The sequence below is a fragment of the Mustela nigripes genome, chromosome 5 (genome assembly GCF_022355385.1).
Source record: "Mustela nigripes isolate SB6536 chromosome 5, MUSNIG.SB6536, whole genome shotgun sequence".
NCBI classification, from domain to species: Eukaryota; Metazoa; Chordata; class Mammalia; order Carnivora; family Mustelidae; genus Mustela; species Mustela nigripes.
In genome coordinates, this window is record NC_081561.1 from 33,356,206 (window position 1) to 33,378,071 (window position 21,866).

Here is a 21,866-nt window from a genome sequence, read left to right on the forward strand (position 1 = left end):
GGGGGCTTTTGTAAAGCAAATGGAGAATCAGAGTCTGGAAGTAGGAATGGTTGGTGAGGAGGACATCTGCCCCACCTGCTAGCCGTGAGGTACATGGGATACGAGAGAGAATCCCCTCCAAGGGCAGGGCTGTAAGAGTAGTGTCTTCAAGGTAGAGCCTAGTTTCAATTAAAGAGATGGAGGGAAAAAAAATAAAGAGATGGAGGGGAGCTCAAAAAGGGGGTTGAAGATTTATAGGAGTTGGTAACAAATTGGGAGTTGAAGGGCAAGGACTTAGTCTAGGGATTTGGGAGAAGTGGGGGGGGGGGGGAACTTCTGGAACAAGTACAGAGTCACGTGGGAAAAAGTTTGGTCCCAATAGATGATCCGGAGGTCTTGGATTCCTATTAGAGACTGAGAGAAACAGGAGGATGAGGCATGATCAGATTAGCCCAGTCTCTAAAAATAATTAAAATATACATCAAGTTTCTTGCTATAGTTGTCCTACATGACCTAGCCTCTGCCGGTACCTCTGACCTCAATCTTTTCTCCTCTCCCCTTGCTCCACCTACACAGGCCATCTTTATGTCCTCCAGCATGCCATATTTTGTCTACCTCTGTGTCTTCTTTCCTTTTTCTGCACTTGCTCTTCTGAGAGGCAACATGGCAAGTGGTTAGTAGCATGAGCTGTGGGTTCAGATTCCCTCCTGCCACTTTCTAACTTTGTAATCATGGGCAAGTTATTTAGCACCTCTGTGCTTCAGTTTCCTCATTTCTGAGTGGCAGAATGATAATAGCAGTTACTTCATAGCAGTGTTAGGGATTAAAATTTATTTTAATTTTAGTTTTAACAAAAATTAACGTTAAGGGCCTGGAACAGTTACTGGTATGCAATAAAGACTCAATAAATGTTAATAATACTACTTTCTTCTGGGCACCTGGGTGGCTCAGTCATTAAGCATCTGTCTTCGGCTCAGGTCTTGATCCCGGGGTCCTGGGATCAAGCCCTGCATCAGGCTCCCTGCTCAGAAGGAAGCCTGCTTCTCCCTCTCCTACTCCCTTTGCTTGTGTTCCCTCTCTCACTGTGTGTCTCTCTCTGTCAAATAAATAAATAAAATCTTTAAAAAAAATAAGTAAATAAAAAATAATACAACTTTTTTCTTCTCTGTAGCTCTTTTTCCATATGCCTTTACATGGTTGCTACTTTCTCATCATTCAATTATCTCAGCTTGAACCTACTTGCTCAGACATCCTAGTTAAAGTAGCAAAACTCCACTGGCTTTCTGTCATTTGTCCCATTATTCTGTTTTATTTAGTCATATCCTTCATCACTATTTGAAATTACTGGATTATTCTGCTGATCCCCTCTCCCCCATCCCTTGAGGGCAGGGATTTGTTGACTTGTCCTTCTTATATCTCAGCTTCTAAAGAGTGGCAGATACTTTGTAGGTGCTCAAGAAATTTTTCTGCCAACTCATTGTCCTGAAATCATTCCAAGCCCTCCACTCTGATCAGGCAGCATTTGGTGGCAAGGTGCCAGTGAGGCCTAAGGCACAGAGGACAGAATCCAGCTCTTTGTAGATCAGTCTTTTGGCTCCTGTAGATCAAGAGGCTGCTTGTTTTTGTGCTAATTGGGACACAGCTACATCCATTTTCAAATTTATTGTCTGGCTATAACCACAGAGTTGAGTAGTTGTGACAAAGATCCTAAGCCTCACAAAGTCTGAACTATTTTTTTCTCTCGCCCTTCAGGAAAAAATTTTCTGATCCCTGATTTAGATGCATAGAAAAAACAATGAGAAAGAAGCACCAAAAATAAAAGAAGGTTACTTTGAATAGTGGGATTATAGCTCGTTTTAGATTTTATGTTTATACTTTGTATTTTGTTATGGACCCACTTAATTTGGAAATGAAATAGCCTTCCTTATAAGTACTAATTTTGAAGTATTTAGAAGCACATTCAATAATGAAATCTTTATGTGTGTTTTTTTTTTTTCTTAGTGCTGCTTTTGACACAAAAACCGGGTTACGTGTGGCAGTGAAGAAGCTCTCCAGACCATTTCAGTCCATTATTCATGCCAAAAGGACCTACAGAGAACTGCGGTTACTTAAACATATGAAACATGAAAATGTAAGTTACTCATGCAAGGAGTAAATGCTGTTCTTGAATGGACTGGAAAAAATTTTGTTTTAATTACTACAGATGGGCATACATGAGAATGCATCAGACTCTGGACGATTCTCCTGGTACCAGAGTGTTTGTGGTCGCTGTGTTAGACCTGGTAGCCCCCCAAAGCCTTGGGAGTCAGTTGGGTATATCTTCCTAGAGTTCAAGTGTTACTTGGACAGTTTCAGAGGGAAAGCATTAACTTTTTTTTTTTTTTTTTAATGAAAAGATATTTAAGAGAAAATATTACAACCAAATTTTGCATTCTTTACCGGGTTTACTTAATAAGGCTGTAGTGTCCGAATATGGGAGGCTGAGGCTATTTTGTATTATGGGTTATTTCATGGGAAGTTTGAGGTGGCATGCCTTACGTTCACTGAATATCTTATCAAAGTGACTATTAATTTACAGATAATTTAATATTTTAATTTTCCTTTTTAATCTTTTTCAAGACAGCTTTTCCAGATTCAGGTATTTTAATAAATGTGACAAACACACTGTTTAAGTTAAACATAACTTTTTCTTTCCTGTCAATTTGGAAATTTGAGAGCAATGCTGTCCTGCAAAGGAGTGCTTCAAAATCCTAATAAAGTAAATAAAAGGTTGCGACTGGACTATTAGCTGAAAATGGAAAATAATTATGGAGGATACTTATTTTCCTAAATTTTAAAATCAAGTTAAAGGGAATGTATGTGATTGCCATATGAAAGGAGCTGTAAAATTTGTAGCATTGTGGAAACAATGGCCATAGAGATTTGACCGTATTGATCGTTACTGTGTAGAAAAAAATTCAAAATGTAGAAATTTATTATTTGGCTGTTCAGACCTTTTTTATTTTAATAATTGAACTTTAAAAATTTTTTTAAAAATTACAGATCTGTGATACTTTATTAATATATACTTGTTTCACAGGATACAAATTTTTTCTAAATTGGGAGCATTGAGACTTAAATTTGGAGTTGGATTACCAATGCTCTTACAGTCACAGCTATAGCTTATTTATTTTCATGGTTTATTTTAATTGCATACTATTGAGAAAATTCTGTTTTCCCCAGGTAGCTTCTATTCCTAGGTATAAATTTTGTGAGCATCCATGTGCAAAGCTGTGTTTTTAAAAAGTTCATGCAGTGCTGCAGCCTTCCTAATCAGTGACATGTTTACAAGAAGTTGAGATATATGGAAAAAGCTACCAGGAGATGCTTTATTCCAAGGTCTGCATATAATCAAGGTAGCCTGGCAGCCTAACTAATTTACATTTAGTTTTTAACACAGTTGAGTGTGTATGCTGTTTTTCATTACACATTAATAAATGTGACAAAGACATTATCATATCTTTTTAAATAAAGAAAACTTTGAAAATAGAACACAAACGAAACATTTATGGAACCCCAAAGCACTTGAGGAGGCCCTGGGATCCCACTGAGGTTGCCAGTGCTCATTTATGAACATCTGGTTTAGATTACCAGCACTACACTTCATTGTTCTGCTTCTCTTCGTAGACCATTTAAGCCAGTGTTGAGGGCAAAGATTATTTTGGGTTATCTGAATCCATGCCTTAGTTTTTCTAGCTTATTTAGTTTATTATGCTAATTGTCTGTAATGAGAGACTTCAAAATGTGTCTTAGACAGTATTAGGCTGGTTACATTTGTAGAAATGAAGAGGCCACAATGATGGGATACGGTTGTTCTAATCTAGGAAGTGCTACAAGAATCCTGATGGGATGCCTGGGGGTGCATAGTCTGTTGAGTGTCTTTCAGTTTCCGCTCAGGTTGTTATCTTGGGGTCATGGGCCCCAGCCCTGTGTTTGGGGGGGGGGGTTGGTGCTCAGCAGGGAGTCTGCTTAGGACTGTCTCTTTCTCTGGTCTTCCCTGTTGCATTCTTTCTCTCTCTCTCTAAAATGAATGGATAGATCTTAAAAAGGAGAGGGAGGGCTGATATTATAGGAACACAGGATTTTAATTTATGTAAGTTGTTTCATAAGCAGTTTGCTTAATAGCAGTTGGGCATTTCATGTTAACATGTTTAGATTTTAGCATTATCAATGGAGAGGGTCATCTGTACTTAAATATTGGTGATTTGGTTTTGAACAAAAAAGGCATATGGCTGAATGTTTTATAGTTCTCTATTCTGTTAGGGGCTAACAGACTTTGACTCAATATAGGAAACTTCCTGAATGTCAGCCTATTCCACAAACACTTGTTAGAAGCTCAAATTGTAAAAGTAGTTTTACGCAGGGAAGAGCCAAAACTTCCAAATAAATCTGAGGATTTTAAGAGGAGTTCCTCTTAAATAATTGAGGATTTTAAGAGGAGTTCCTCTCCTTCATCTTCCTCTTTCTCTTCCTCTTTCTTTTTAAAAAATGACTCTTTTGGGGTTGCCCAAGAGGTTCCAGTCTGTTAACCATTTGTCTTCAGCTGAGGTCATGATTCCAGGGTCCTGGGATTGAGCCCCACATCAGGCTTCCTGCTGAGCAGGGAGCCTGCTTCTCCCTGTCCCTCCCCCGACTTGTGCACATGTGCTCTTTCTCTCTTTCTCTCAAATAAATAAATAAAATTGTAAAACAAAACAAACAAACAAAAAACCCTTTTGGGTCATACCTGGTTGGCCCAGTCAGTAGATCATGGGACTCTTGATCTCAGGGTTGTAAGTCTGAGCCCCACGTTGGGTGTAGAGATTGCTTAAAAATAAAATCTTTTAAATGAATGAATGAGTGAATGAATGAATGACTCTTTTGGGCCCCTGTACAATTTTTAACGAGCCACTAGGCCTCCAGAAACAGCAGCAGCTTAAGACTCTGGACAATACTAAGTATTGGTAACAAATATAATTTCTAGATGCCAAGTGCACAGGTGATCTTTTAACAGAAATGCCTGACTCAGAATTAGTGGTTCATCTTATTTCTTTTATTAGTGATAATGAATGACAGATACATGCTTACCAGATGAGTAGTGGGAGCTAGGGCTATGTCCTCTGTGCCTGTAAGAGTTACTCTCTGAACAGAGTTAGCTGGTGCATTCTTGACTGGACTTGTGACCTTGATCTCATTAACACCTGCTCTAAGGAAATTGAAAGGGAACCATCCTGCCAGTTGCATCTTTGAATAGGTACTACAAAGACTGCCTGTTAAGGGCCTGGAAATCTGTGCGTTTTGAGATTTAAAAAAAATCCAAGGAATCCTTTAATAAATTTTATTTGGGAGCCTTAGATGTAACACTGCCATGATAGGCCAAGTCATTGTCTTGGTGCACTTGTGTTAAATACATTAGATATTGTCTTTGGTGACTGAATTAAGATGGGTTTTTTTCTGGAGTATGTGCCAAGTTAATAAAAATGTGTGTTAACTTTTGTCTGTCAGCTTTTGGACCATTGTAGCACAGTCATCAGAGACATTTGCTGATTATTTCTATTACAAATGTCTTTTCTGAATAATTGATTCCTGGGTTACTTTTGGGTGTCTGGAAACATATAATGGCAAAAGGAATAAAGAAATAGGATAAAATTAACTAGATTTAAAAGGAAATTTCCATTTAGAAAATAGAAATGAATAGTTTATGGAATATTCCTAAAAGTTCCCAGACCTATTCTGCTGCTGGGAAATTTATTAATGGAGAAGGGATATTAGTAAAAGCCCATAAAAATTTAAAAATACTTTGATGTAATATGAGTAGTTTTAATCTCATAAAATAGGTCCTTTTTAGGAAATTAAATTTGATAGGCTGTTTACTAACGTGCTTGCTCTATTATGTTTTCCAGATTAGTCTATTGTGCTTCTGACAGTCATGCTTCTTAGTCATTTGAATAATTTAGCTTAGTTTTGTGTCTCAAATTTTGTACTGGAAGTAGCTGCTTCAAATTGTTTCTGTGATTGTATTTTGTAATTCTTTATAAAACTTAAGGACTGTGATCACCACTTACTTTGGTAATCAACAGAGGGTCAGGCCTTTGGACTAGGCACCTTCAGTTACATTGTTAACTTCATCTTCCCCACAATGCAGTAAAAATGAGCACCCCCCCTCTATATGAGGAGAAGATACCCGTTTTTCATTTATTTAACAAATACTAATTGAAGTACTGTGTGCCAGGCACCATTCCAAGAGCTGGGATTATTGGATTGAAGAAGACATAAATTCATGGATCCAGGAAATCACAAACTGACTGTGGAGTTCTGACTTAAAGCTGTTGGATTCCAAAATGCTTATGTTTTCAAATTGAAGTTGGAGCTATTATTTGAAAATGATTTGGACTTATTTTTAAGTTTTACTTTATTTTGTCTTTGAGGTACCTCTTGCATGAAAAATCCTGTGTAAATTGATCTCTGGTGATTTACTTTAATCTGAGGATTTTCACAATCACCACTGAAATAATGTAAAACAATGTGAATTGTTTTAAACTTTTCCTATTGCACTGGGGAGATGAGGCATCTCACATAATAGGAATCAATGTTTTGAAAATATTGGAACAGTTGAATAAAATTGGCTTCTAATCTTTGTTACCTAAAGTACAAGTGAGGTTGGGAGAGTAATCAGAAGATCAGAGGTCTTTTTTTTTTTTTAATTTCTTTTCAGCGTAACAGTATTCATTATTTTTGCACCACACCCAGTGCTCCATGCAATACGTGCACTCCTTAATACCACGTGGCTCCCCCAACCACACCCCCCCGCCCCTTCAAAACTCTCTGGTTGTTTTTCAGAGTCCATAGTGTCTCATGGTTCACCTCTCCTTCCAGTTTCCCTCAACTCCCTTCTCCTCTCCATCTCCCCATGTCCTCCATGCTATTTGTTATGCTCCACAAATAAGTGAAACCATATGATAATTGACTCTCTCTGCTTGATTTATTTCACTCAGCATAATCTCTTCCAGTCCCATCCATGGTTGCTACAAAAGTTGGGTATTCATCCTTTCTGATGGAGGCACAATACTCCATAGTGTATATGGACCACATCTTCCTTATCCATTCGTCCGTTGAAGGGCATCTTGGTTCTTTCCACAGTTTGGCGACCGTGGCCATTGCTGCTATAAACATTGGGGTACAGATGGCCCTTCTTTTCATTACATCTGTATCTTTGGGGTAAATACCCAGTAGTGCAATTGCAGGGTCTGCAAAAAGTAATAGGGAAGCTCTATTTTTAATTTCTTGAGGAATCTCCACACTGTTCTCCAAGTGGCTGCACCAACTTGCATTCCCACCAACAGTGGAAGAGGGTTCCCCTTTCTCCACATCCTCTCCAACACATGTTGTATTCTGTCTTGCTAATTTTGGCCATTCTAACTGGTATAAGGTGGTATCTCAATGTAGTTTTAATTTGAATCTCCCTGATGACTAGTGATGATGGGGTCTTAAGCCAGCAGTCTATCAAACTCAGGGAATTCCTGGTTTAGATGGGGAAGGTAAGAGAAAATGATTTGACTTAATTTAAAGCACCATTCAGAGCTGTCATAAGGTCAGGGATACACTGTTGGTGAGACTGTATGCTGATCCTTAAATATATTGGTGTCCTTTGATGCTATAATTCTATTTCTTGAAACTTATTTTCTGGAAGGAAATACAAGATATGCAAAAATATATATTACACACACATATGCACATATGTGTGCATACACACTTGCAGTGGTCCTTAAATGTCCAAAGATAGGAAATTGGTTAAATCATGATATATACAAATGGTAGAGCATGAAAAATATTTGAAGATATAATCATCATATAGTAAATGAAAAGGCAGGATATAAACCTATGCAGAGTATAACCTCAACTTTAATTTACATACATCAGAAACATCAAAGGAAATATCTCAAAATGTTAATGATAGTTATAATAGGTAGAGCAATTATAAGTAATTTTATTTTCTTGTATACAGTTGTCTGGGTAATGATTGTACAGATAACTGTACCTTTCCTTTGGAATAAGATGTAAAGTCTTGAAAAACTATTCTCCTTGACTTCCAAGGCCTTTTTTTGGGCTTGTTTCCCTTTTGGGTGCAGGCTGTATAATTGTAATTGCTTTTAAAAGTCTGGTAGTTAGATGAGTAGAGTAACATTCTAATTAAGAGTGTTTTTTTTTTTTTATGGTAATGTTTGCAGCATAGGTATATTTTACTTTCAGGACTGTTCGTTTAACTTGCTAGGTTAGAGCAGCATGCTAATGTGGCCCAGTTGTGAGTCTGTTCTTGAAGGCCATTTAGCTTTTGTTTGTTTTGTTTCCAGATATTCTTAATTCTGGTTTGAAGTAACTGGGGGTGGTTTGGGAATGGTGGTAGTCTATACAGATTAGTAAGTGTGAGTCCATGACCAGAAAAAATGCTCAAAAACCATGGATTACTGAGTATTAAGTAGTTTTTGCTTCATCCTTGTGTAAAGAGGGCCTTGTCTTTTTTTCTTTTTTAAATAGTCTGATCTAAATACTTGACGATGACTAAGAAAAGTATCTGAGTATTAAGAATATTATAAGAATAATACCAAGAATATACTAAGAGAATATTTTGGGACTCAAAAAATGTCAGTCTTGAAGACTACATATGGAAAATTTTCATGGAATAATAATATGTTTAAAAAAGAAAAATGAGGGGCACCTGGGTGGCTCAGTGGGTTAAAGCCTTTGCCTTCGGCTCAGGTCATGATCTCAGGGTCCTGGGATCGAGCCTTGCATTGGGTTCTCTGCTCAGTGGGAAGCCTGCTTCCTCCTCTCTCTCTGCCTTCCTCTCCACCTGCTAATAATCTCTGTCAAGTAAATAAAAAAAATCTTAAAAAAAAAAAGAAGAAAAATGATACTGTAGTAATAGCAGTTGAAGTGTGACTTTTTTCCTGCTTGTTCATCATTAGACTATCAGTGTGTGTATAATTCAAGAGCCCTAAAACTTTTTGTTTCCTGATAAACTAATGGCTATATGTGAGCAAATTTTAAAGAAATGGTGTGTTTAATGGTAAAATATGTTATTCTGGGAGGCGATGCTAATAAGAAAAGGTCAAAAGCATAATTTGGTTAAAAAAATAAGTTGTAGTTAAGTGTATGATGATGTGATGTCATTGAACTAAAGTAGTGGGATTTGAAATCAGTTTCTATTAAAATGGTTAAGACCTAATGGGAATTATGGTTCTGTATTTATTTACTGCTTGATTTTTCTATTTTCTTATAGGTGATCGGTCTGTTGGATGTTTTTACACCTGCAAGGTCTCTGGAGGAATTCAATGATGTGTGAGTGAATCTTCTGCCTTTGCCTTCATCAGCTGGATGATAACGATTAGCAGACCACTTCTCTTCCTGCACCATTTAGCGATATACAGACTTCAAAAGATTCTTTATTCTTTATTCCTACCATCCAACTCCCCTAGGGGAAGGGGATGAATATAGAAATGTGTATCATGTATGGTCTAAGTCCTGGGTCAGCTGGGCCACCCGCTGCATTGCTCAAGGCTCAGCTGTCTATTAGTATTTTCATCATTCCAGGCACAATGTGATGATCTAGTGGTGAGTCCTTGCAGGACTTCCATGGAAAGGAGCATAGGGAGTTTTGATTATGATTTTTGTTCTCAAATTGCCTGTCCCAGTTTTCAAGGGACACCTTTATACTATACGTCATTGCATTCACATCAAGCAATGTAACCAGGCCCTGGTTCCATATAAATTCTTCTCTCCCTTTTGTCCCACTTGCATATGGAAATAAATGGTACTAGACCTGCCTGCTTGCTTGAAGTATTAGATTTCTGTCCTGAGACAGGCGGTGGGCCTCATGTATTGAGAAAGCTGTTGCCCAGTGCTTGTTCTCCCATTGCTAGCCTGAGGTTATCAGGAATCGGTAGTGGAGGTTTGGGAAAATGAAACAGGAGAGAAGGCTGCTGTGAGAATATTTGTTTAGTAGGTCACCATTGTGGGCAATTGGGCTGAAAACTACCAGGATCTTCTAGGGAGCAATTTGAATACACCTCAGATGGGGAGCATTTATCTCCTGGCCCCTGGCCTGTTGGCAAGGGTTTGCTCCGGGAGGGCATTAATGCCCTCACATGTCCAGATTGCACATGCGTGAGTACGAGATCAATTCTGGCAGGTGTTCCTGTGTATGTAGGAGCTATCTACTGTAGCTTCCCCAGTAGCTGAATTAGCCCATCTCCCTTACATTCCCAGTTCACAGTTATACTCCACCACAGGGAAAAGGAACATCTTAAATTCAGAGTTATACATTTTGTCCTCTTGTAATTTTTGGCATTCTTACCTGGAAAGAGATGACTGTTATGAAAATCAACACAAAACTGCAGATCATGGCTGCTTCTTTCTTTCTTTCTTTTTTTTTTTAAATTTATTTGACAGAGGTCACAAGTAGGCAGAGAGGCAGGCAGAGAGAGAGAGGAGGAAGCAGGCTCCCTGCAGAGCAGAGAGCCCGATGCGGGGCTCGATCCCACAACCCTGGGATCACGACCTGAGCCGAAGGCAGAGGCTTTAACCCACTGAGCCACCCAGGCACCCCCACGGCTGCTTCTTTCTTAACCTCGACTCCCCAGTGCTGAGCTTAATCACTTTCTCCCCACCCTTATCCTGCGTTCAGTTTCTCCCACTTTTATTTATCCTAGGCTGAGTGCAAGCACCGTTTGCTCCTTTCCCAAAGAATAAGCAGGGGGCTATGTTTGAGCTTGTGTGTTCTGTCTAATGAAAGGGTCAAAGAAAAAAATGAAAAATATAGAACATGAAATATAAAAGAAGCAGAAAAAGTAGCAAATTTTTCCTCACCATGTGAGCTTAGTTGGAAGATGATATGGCTAAGAATAGAAGATGAAAGTGAAGAATGTGGTCCAGGTGTGAGAATTTCCACCCACATTTACCTTTATCCTTCTAATGGAAGTTTAAGAAACAAGCAAAGGGCGGGCACCTGGCTGGCTCAGTTGGTTAAGTGTCTGCCTTGGGCTCAGGTTGTGATCCCAAGGGTGTTGGAAGTGAGCCCTGTGTTCAGGCTCCCTGCTCAGCTGGGAGGGCTTCTCCTTTTGCCCCTCACCTCTGCTCATGCTCGCTCTTATTCTCTCAAATAAATAAAGTCTTAAAAAAAGAAAAAAAGAAACAAAGGGAAACATAGGGAAAAACAAAGGGAAAAATAGGCCATAACTAAAAACCTGCAGCCCTGCTTGGCACTGGAATGTGGAGGCTTCCAAAGAATATTGGATGCTACCCAGGCAAGGGCACGTGTGTTTCAAATTGTTGAGCCATGCTGTAAGCTATACTTGGAAAAGAATATTGCAGAATGTTGTGGGGTTTTTTTTTCCTTTAAAATTCATTTTTATTTTTTTAAAGACAACATTTTTAGAGCATCTTTAATTTTTTTTTTTTTAAAGATTTTATTTATTTGACAGAGAGAGAGAGATAGCTAGAGTAGGAACACAAGCAGGGGGAGTGTGAAAGGGAGAAGCAGGCTTCCCGAGGAGCAGGGAGCCGATGCGTGGCTCGATCCCAGGACTCTGGGATCATGACCTGAGCCAAAGGCAGATGCTTAACCATCTGAGCCACCCAGGCACCCCAGAGCATCTTTAACTTTATAACAAAATTTAGAGGGAGGTACAGAGATTTCCCATTATGCCCCTGCCCCAAACGTGCATAACTTCTCCCATTGTCAACATCACTCACCAGAATGGTACCCTTTTTCTTTTTTTCTTACCAAGGAGGAACTCATAGTGACACATCATGCTCACCCAAAGTCCATAGTTTACCTTAGGCTTCACTTGTGGTGCTGTTAATCTATGAATTTAGACAAGCGCATAGTGATATATTAACATTTAATATTATACATTATATTTTCACTGCCCTAAGAGTGGTGGGTTTTGATATTCTGCCTACCTGTGGAAGAAATGCTGAAATAATGTGTTTGTGAATTACTCTGGAAAGCATTTGAATCAAGTCTGAGCTATACCCTAAAATTTTAGGCACCATGAAGATGGGTTTATTATTTAACACATGGTTTGGTGATTCTGACCTGGGAAAATGCTGTATTTTGGCTTAATAAGGCATTATGGAACTGCATTATGAACCTGTTTTTTTCTTCCATGTGAAAAGATCTTATTTAAGGCTGGTGTCTGTTTGAAAGGTGAAGTTTTATCCATTGTTATGCCTTTGGCTCCTTTATCCGTTTGAAGGCCACTGACTGCAAGGATACCCACTGAACTGAAGTTGCATTTATTTCTTTCATTCAACGAATACTGTTGAGTAGGAATCTGTTCTCTCTACTTGACTATCACTGGGTTCTGGCCATTTGTTTATTTATTTCCAGCTTTATTGAGCTATAATTAACATAAAACATTGTGTAAGTTGAGATCTGATTATTTATAAACAAGAACTGAGTTCATCTCTTGGGAGCAAATCTCAGTACTACTTGTTGAATGCTTTCTGAGTGGAGTGTTAGAAGAAGTTTCCAAATAATGGGAAACACTAATCTTTCCCCTTGATGAAATCAAAATCTTACTAGGAGAAGGATATAAACTCGAGAACATTTTGTAACCGAGTTACTTGGTTGTATGACCTGGACAAGTCACTTTGCTTCTCTGGGCCCTAGTGCTTTTCTAATTAAACCTAGTAGACAAATAATGAAAATTGGGGTGGTGGACTTCTGAAGTGTTTTGTTCTGTTTTTTAAGATTTTATTTATTTCTTTTAGAGAGAGAGATACAGAGCACGCAAGCAGGGGAAGGGGCAGAAGGAGAGAGAATCTCAAACAGATTCTGCACTGAGTGCAGAGCCTGGAGCCTGATGGGGGCTCGATCCTACTGTCCCAAGATCATAACTTGAGCCAAAATCAGGAGTGCGATGCTCAACCCACCAAGCCACCCAGGCACCCCTGAAGTGTTTTTAATACTAGAGAATCTCTGGAAATAGAATGGAAACCCAGGGTTACCTTAGGAAAATATTTCATTGTTTATTTTTCTATGATGTTTGTATCACTGAAAAAAATTTGTGCTTGTCCAGGACAGTGGTAATTTCAGAAAAATCAAAATAATTTCAGAATTTGCTTAAGAGGCCAAACGTCTTCACCTATAATTACAAGGTTTGCAGATTTAAATACCTTTAGGGTCAGACAAGTAACATAAATGAGTCAGACAAATAACATAAATAGAAGTGGTAGGATCTTTGGTAAAATAGAGTACTTGTACTTCCTAAAAGCACTCAAACTGACATTAAAACAAAACAAGCAGACAAACAAAAAAACCACTGTTCTGGCCAAATCAAACACACCGAAGGCTGGAGTGGTTCTATAGTTTTAGAGCAGGCACTAGTTTTGAACATGAACTTTTCATGCTAATTAATAAAATATCTAGTTACTTTTCATGTTTACAGTAACTGAATTATGTGTCATGTGTATTTGTGCCTTTATGTTTCACTTAGCACTTTTCATTTATCATATAATTCTAATTTTTACTGAATTTTTAACTTCTTGGTTAATAGGCATTCTGCATACTTCACTTGTAAGACTGTACTTTTGAGAAAGGAACGGTAGGTGGTAAGTTTTATTCATTAGGAATAATGGGCAGGTACTGAATCTAACAGTGTTTGGAAAGTGTGAAACTGAAAGATGAGTATATCGAGTACTTGACTGCTGTATGAGGTGGTTGTACAGATGGCAAAATTTTGTAGAGATATAGCTAGACCTTTTAAATGATTGGAAATCATTTGGGCATTTCTGTTGGCTTCTTAATGGCAGCATTTAGCATGAGGTGGCATATATGTGCATATGCATGCTGCAAGTATTTAGCTCCCCATAGAAGTCCCAGAATTTTAAACAGCCAGTCTCAGAACCTAACTCCTAGAGTAAGCTAGCTGCGTCTTCATGCAACCATATCATCTCTTCTTGGTTATAGAGGTTCTCTAACCAAGCTTAGGAGGCATTGGAGAGTTTTTGGACTTAGGGGGAGCTATTTCCTCAAATTTCAGGAAAACTGAATTGTCATGGTAGGTGGAAGGCGGTTTGTCCCTACTGTTTACCACTTTCTCCCTTTTCTTTACAGCTTTACATTGCAGGTTTCTCATACCTGAGTTCCTTACCTCTCCTTAGTTCTTGAAGAAGGAAATGGTAGTGGGGTTATAGACTCTTCTATGATCTAGCAGAAGACCTTACAACAGGGTCAGTCAGCAGCCATGGTTTGAGTGAAAACCACTGAGCAGATTATCATCTAGTTTAGAGTTACGTTTGATAAAAATGAATGTTTAACCAATAAGGGTAACCTTTTATGTCAGTGTAAAAGCTGTTGGGCATACCGAAGAGGTAAAGGGAGTTTCTGGATTTACATTTAACCTGATTTCATTCAGTATTTGAATACCCAACATATACTAGGCACAGGACTAGTCTCTGGGGAATGTAACAGTAAATAAACATGATCCCTGATGATAGAGTTGAGATGCCTAATGGGAGAGAAGAAAATTTTATTTTTTTAATTTCATTTTTAATATTTATTTATTTATTTATTTTAAAGATTTTTTAACTTATTTATTTCAGAGAATCAGAGAGAGAGACAGTACAAGCAGGGGGAGCAGCAGGCAGAGGGAGAAGCAGGCTTCCCTCTGAGCAGGGAGCCCCATGCGGGACTTGATCCCAGGCCCCTGGGATCATGATCTGAGCTGAAGCCAGACACCTAACCAAATGAGTCACCCAGGCGCCTGAGAGAAGAAAATCATAATTAATCAAACAAAAGACAGTGTGGGCAGTTCCAGAAGATCCTACATGATTTGTTCCTGTGCAGTCTCTGACCCCATCTGTAGTCTTTCCATTCACTCTCTGCATTCCAGCCCCTCTGGCCGCTTTGTTCTCCTTTGAGTATGGACATCCACATTTTCAGTAGGACCTTTGCCCTGGTTTCTAATGTGGGCCTGAACACTCTACCCTCATCTCTACACAACTGGCTCCCTCGTTTCTTTCAGGACCCTCCTCAAAGGTCTTTTCGCCAGGAGCCCTTTCCCCCTCACCACCATAGATGCGTCTTGCCCCACTGTCAGTGTCTATTCCTTATGCCACTTGGTTCTTAGCAGATTTTACCATCCTATGTTTGTTACTGTGTCTTTCCTCTCTCTGGCTTACACGCTCTAATAGAGTAGGGAGTTTGTTTCCTTCCTTGTTGAATCTTCAGTACTTAGAGATTCCAGATGAGGAAACTGCACTTGAGAGAGATGAACAGAACTCTATAATAACCTACAGAACTGCACCCATCTCGAGTCTTTTGGCTCTAAGTCTATTTCTGATCACGTTTGTCTTGATCCAGGGCTATGATTATTATTTGAAGGTCTGCAAATCCTTCTTACTGGGTAAAGATTGTAATCAGTTCTGTGTAAGATGTCAAAACCAAAGTCGTTCCAGTTGCATGTGTTTCCTGTTACTAATAAGGTGAAGCATAAATGTTTGCCTAAAACAGCTAAACAACCAAGTCAAGTTTGTAATGTGGTATTAAATGATATCACAATGTGAGAGAAACTTAGTGGAGGAAGAAGGTAAGAACTATATCTGAAGAAACAGATAAATGTGGATGGGGCATAGAGGTTGAAATTTTTTCCAGTCAGTCAAAGAAATGAAGAAACCATGTAAAGTGTACCGAAAAAGAGATTTGCATTGAATGGAGAATGTTAGATAAATAACCATTGGTTTTTCTTTTGTATTTGGAAAAACTGTGTAAGTAAATTCTGATTGATTGACTTTTGTGGCAGAGAAGAATTGTTTTCCCAATTTAGCAAATAAGTGTTACTTGGAAATAATACTTTCCTCAATCACTGTGAAAGAAATACAGCCTCATTGTTTGGGCCTACAGACATGCTTTCATTCTTTGAAAACAGGCTGAGTGTCCAAGATAGGTAATGTAAGAGAATCAGTCTGGGAGAAAGATGAGGAGGTGGAAGTTCCTTGTAGATGCCTTCAGTGACTTACATTTGAAAACTGACTAAATTACATATCCTTTAAGAAAGTACCATTGAGTTTTTTTTTTTTCTGACATGTCAATAAGATGCCCCTTTTTCTCAGATGAACTGATTTCAAAAGGTGGAGAAGATCCAGGGTCTAATTTAGAGTTTCAGTCCTTCAGTAAATCTTTTCCTCGTTAACTCCTTCCTAAGACTGGGTTGGGGCCTTCTCCTGTGTGTTCTCTAGCCCCTTGATGTTCCTTTTTATAGTTCTAATCATGCTCTATTATGATTTTATATTTATATTTGCCTTCCTCTCTTCATCATTGGATCCTCAGTGCTCAACGGTTAATATTTGCTGGTGGAGAGACTGAAGAAATAACCTTATGCTGTCCTGTTTGTAACTGGTTGATGATCTGGTTTTCTTGTAATCTGCTCAGTGCATTCTCTTTGACTAGCTTTATTTTTTTATTTTTTATTTTTTTTTAATCCTGTCATAGGGTATACGGGATATAACTAGACTCAGTATTCTACCATATGGAATCTCAGGGGTCTAGTTTGGTTGATGTGGGTAAGTAGAGGGCACCTCTCAGTAATCTTTGCTTCCAGTGAAGAGAATAGTTTGTTGTGAAATAAGCTGGTTAAGCTGTCTACTTGGCTGCTAAATGGTCGGTCCTTTTACTCCTTATATTAGAAGCTTCTGGTCTGCTGACGAGCTAAGATCTTTGGCATATGTATTTCAGTAAGATGTGTCTTGCTTGGTCTCACTAGTAATTCTATATGTCTTGGTCTTACTAGTAATTCTGTACGTGTTGTCCTGGGTCATTTGTTCTATTCAGTAGTAACTGAGTGCTTGCTATCTACCAGACACCATTCTAGTACAGGGAACAAAAAAAAATTTTGTCCTCTTTGAACATTGTACAGATAGATAACAATTAAGAATGAGCATACAAAAAATTAGATAGTATATTAGCAGATAATAATGCTGTAGACAAAAAGAAAAGGTAGAGTAGGGAAAGGGGATAGGAGTGTGAGGGTAGGGGTTGAGATGCAGTTTTAAATGGGCGGCCAAGGATAGACCTCATTGAGAAGGTGAATTTTGGAACAAACATTTGAAGGAGTAGAAGAATTCGACCCATGGATATTTGGGGGAAGAGCACTCCAAGCAGAAGGAACAGCCAATGCAAAAGTCCTGAGGTGAAAAACTCCATGCTGAATTGGAATTTCAGCAAGGGGCCTGTGTGCCTGGAGTACAGAGGCCAGTGTGGAGCTGAATGAAAACAGCGGAGAAAAGTAGATCATGAGGTCAGAGAGATAATTGGGGACAGGGTACTGGATTATGTAAAGCTTTATTGGCCATTGAAGGGATTTTTATCTTTTTAAAAAAATTTGTTATGTACTTATTTAATATATATAGAGAGATCACAAGTAGGCAGAGAGGCAGGCAGAGGGAGAGGGGGAAGCAGGCTCCCTGCTGAACAGAGAGCCTGATGCGAGGAGTCTGCTTCTCCCTCTGATCAGAATTCTCCCCTCTCATGCTCTCTCTCACTGTCTCTCTCTCAAGAGAGAGACCATGACTTGGGCCGAAGGCAGAGGTTTATTAACCCACTGAGCCACCCAGGGCTCTGGGATTTTTATCTTTATTCTAAATGAAAAGGGAAGCCTTTTGAGGAGAGAAGTGACATGATCTGATTTTTATTTTTAAAGAATTACTCTGCTGCTGTTTTGCAGATAGACTGTAGCAAGTCCCAAGGATCATCTGAGGTCTTTAGGAGGCTTATGGTTACAAATTGTCAATCCCTGTGATTATTTTAAATACTTTGTTTAAATATGGAAATGTTTTTTGCCTTTTGGTAATTGCTTTATCAAATAAGGCTGACAGTAGTAAACCTGCCAGTTTACAAGATACAGAAGAGACTTTTTTTTTCTATATAGGTTTTTTTTTTTTTAATTTTTTAAATTTTTTATTTTTTATAAACATATATTTTTATCCCCAGGGATACAGGTCTGTGAATCACCAGGTTTACACACTTCACAGCACTCACCAAAGCACATACCCTCCCCAATGTCCATTCTATATAGGTTTTTTTCCTGGTTATATAGTGCTTTAAAAAGAAGGGTGGTAGGGGAGGACTCTTGACTTCTTGTTGTCCAATCAGTGCTTAAAAAAAGAAGTTCCAGAATGGGGTGCTGTTTACAGTACTAAAAACCATTTATTATGGAGTTCGCCTTTTTGTTCATAGAGTAGATTTTACTTATGAATGACTTTGAGAAATGGTGATTTGTGCTTCTTAAGTTTGATTAAAAATTTTTTTAAAGATGTTATTTATTTATTTGACACACAGATCACAAGTAGGCAGAGAGACAGGCAGAGAGAGAGGGCGAAGCAGGCTGCTTGCGGAGCAGAGAGCCCGATGTGGGGCTAGATCCCAGGACCCTAGGATCATGACCTGAGCCAAAGGCAGAGGCTTAACCCACTGAGCCACCCAGGCGCCCCAAGTTTGATTAAATTTAAAGGAGACCATCTTCAGGTGCCTGGATGGCTCAGTTGGTTAAGCAACTGCCTTTGGGTCAGGTTATGATCCCGGAGTACTGGGATTGAGTCCCGCATCGGGCTCCCAGCTCTATGGGGAGTCTGCTTCTCCCTCTGATCAGAATTCTCCCCTCTCATGCTCTCTCTCACTGTCTCTCTCTCAAATAAATAAATAAAATCGAAAAAAATTTAAAAAGTAAAGGAGACCATCTTCACAAGAAAAGTGAAAGATGAGATTTGTATCAGGCCACGTAATTATCTTTTCAGCCTTTAGACTAATAAAGTCCTACTTAATTCATTTTTTATTTAAATATTTATTTATTTATGTGTGAGAGAGAGGAGGGGCAGAGGGAAGGAGGAGAGAGAGAGAGAGAGAGAATCTCAAGCAGACCCCCTTCTCTTCGGAGTGTGAAGCCCGACCTGGGACTCCCATCTCACAACCTAAGCCAAAACCAAGAGTTCAAGGCTTAACTAACTGTGTCACCTGGGTGCTCCTACTTAATTCATTTTTAAAGATGGGAGAACTAGGGAAGGGAAAAGTGGGAGCCATTTCTCTCCACGGGCTACAGCCTCTGTGCTCACAGCTCACATTTGCCCAGAATCCAGAGGCCTCCTCGGCTAAGGACTCCATAATGCCAGATACTTTCATCCTGACGTTCTTTGCCATCATAAGCCTGGTCATATTGTCCTACAGTATCCGTCTGCATTAGTGACCTGCAGCTGCAGGGGGGAGCCCTCAGAACAGTTCAGTGGGGGAAGGACAACGCTGATGGGCTGAGTGTCCTGCTTGGCTGATGCACCAGTGGATTTTTGCTTCTAGACATTATTTTGGCTCCTGGTCTCCAGCCCAACAAGAGGCCTCTTAGCTGGGGGCTGCTGGAGCTCAGAGGCAAAGACTGATTAAAAGCCCTCATCTGGGACATCAGGAATGCGTGGGCATGGCTGGCAGTTGCTGTGTGCATTTGCACTGTAGACAAAGCGTGTTGAGTACACAGAGCTGAAACGTAGACTCAGTAAAGTTACCATGGAAAACTGCTCAAGTATTCATTTTGATAGCCTTTCTTTAGTTGTAAATGCAATTGCATATTATTGTAAAATATGTTGTTTCCTTTCCTCTTACACACAAGGGGGTCCCTTGTAAGTCCAAGAGCACACTGTCTGTCTTCATCTGTGAAGTAGTCACTTTATCATTGTCTTTACAGATTATACAATCTGAGCTTGTGTGGTATCCCTCATCTCACTCTCCAGCCAAAAGGAACTTGTCATTTGAATTTTAAAAATTTATATTTTTTCCATTCCATACCACTTGTGCCCCAGGTTCTCATTTAAAGAGAAAAGTGGTTATGTAGTCCTCATTCTTTGTGGCTGGCTGAATTATAAATTATTGAAATAAGGTAGCTGTAACTCATCCTGTTATTTGGGGAAAATCTCTATCTTACCCCCCAAAAAATGTTTTGTGTGTGTGTGTGTGAGTTTTTTTTTTTTTTTTTTAATTGTCAAATGTTTCTTTTCTGGAAGAAAACTTTCAATATATTTCTTTGTCCAACTAGGGTTGAAGAAACTCAGTATTTTAGAACCCTTACTAGACTTGGGCCCCAAATCTGTGATACCTATTCCTTTAAAAAGTCCATCATAATTGTTCTACATTTGATTTTCCTTTCTAGCTTAAAAATAAACAGGGAGGGGGAAAAAAGGTGGGAGAACTAGATAGCATTCCAGCTGTTCTTAAATCAAACCTCCAATCATTTATTTGAGGTGTTCTGAATACTGACAATAGTAGTTACATCTTCACTAAACTGTAGTTAAATTTGCTTTCCAGAGACAAATGCTGTAGAAATTATGAGGTTATCAGTGAATGCTCCTTTTGGAATTGACTTATTTAAAATGTGCTGATCTACATTTTCCTCTCACTCCCTGTACACTATTTAAAATTTCATACCACTTCCATAAACATTCAGTAACTTTGTGTGATGCTTGTTTTTGTCCACTGTTGGAAGATTTGTTTTTGGAAACCTTCCTATATATGATGAGTTAGAATTTGACAGTTGGTGGTTATGGATTGGTCTTTGGGATTCATGGAAACAACATACAGTGTTTAGGTTAGTTCCTGCAAGACACTTCTGCCATGAATCATGCTTTTTAGTTTACTTAATGGTAGCCTGGCAGCAATGCTTGATAGTTATTGCTATTTAGACTGATTAATCTTATATACTTAAATAATGTTTCACCCTCTGTCTGGAAATTTTAGTGATAGAATGGATGTGATCTCTAATGGGACCAGTGATGGAATATTGTAATTAAAAGCATGCTCTTTTTTCTCAGGCTGTGCATTCAGTGGTCTTCTGGCTGTATAGGATTTAAGTCACTGGTAACAAGGTTTTTTTTTTTTAAAGATTTTATTTATTTGAGAGAGAGAAGGAGAGATAGCAAGAGACCATGAGTTGGAGGGTGGGTGGGGGGAAAGAGAAAAGGCTCCCCTCTGAGCAGGAAGCCTGACACAGGTCGGCACAGCTTGATCCCAGGACCCTGGGGTCATGACCTGAGCTGAAGGCATACCCTTAACGTAATGAGCCATCCAGGCACTCCTACTGGTAACCATTTAAACACAGTAGTTATACTAGAAATTACTGTGGTTACATTGGTAATACTGCTTCACATCTTTGCACAAACATACTAATATTTTTAGGTTTTATTTCTAGACAAATTAAGATAGATTGTAAGTGGATATTTTCCTTTTCTCTCTAAAATTATTTTTTAAAGTTGAGAAAATAATCCTTTACTATGTGAAATCCTAAAATGTGATCATTTGTAAAGTACACTTATAAAATAGAAATTGTATTCTCTCTTCCTCAGCTTGAGCCTTGCAATTTGTCATAATTGATATTATGGATATGGTGACCATACACTAGATCTTCTGGGAGAAGTCCTGATAGTAAAATATTAGCCAGTTATTGGCAACATTCTCATATTTGTCAGATTTATGAGTCAGTTGGGGTTAAAAACTTCAGTGACTGTGATCAATGGAATATTGCTAGGTTTTTGCCAGCTTTCTTCTTTCATTAAAGATTAACTTTGAGGGGCACCTGGTTGGCTCAGTGGTTAAGCCTCTGCCTTCAGCTCAGGTCATGATCTCAGGGTCCTGGGATCGAGCCCCACATTGGGCGCTCTGCTCAGCAGGGACCCCGTTTCCCTGCCTGCCTCTCTGCCTGCTTGTGATCTCTCTCTGTCAAATAAATAAATAAAATCTTAAAAAAAAAAAAAAAGGTTAACTTTGATAGTAAGTACTGAGAATTACTATGGAAATTATCTGGAGATACCGCTTCCCAGATTATTGTGATACT

General features: G+C 38.9%; 1 protein-coding gene across 3 annotated transcripts in view; it reads left to right on the plus strand.

Moving 5' to 3' along the window:
* MAPK14 (mitogen-activated protein kinase 14) overlaps positions 1-21,866 on the plus strand; it is a 78,427-nt gene that overhangs the window by 24,591 nt on the left and 31,970 nt on the right. For all 3 annotated transcript variants that reach the window (XM_059400127.1, XM_059400128.1, XM_059400129.1), the window contains 2 exons: positions 1,981-2,110; positions 9,278-9,336. In XM_059400127.1, the coding sequence (XP_059256110.1) occupies positions 1,981-2,110; positions 9,278-9,336 (189 nt within the window). The remainder of the gene's footprint in view (positions 1-1,980; positions 2,111-9,277; positions 9,337-21,866) is intronic.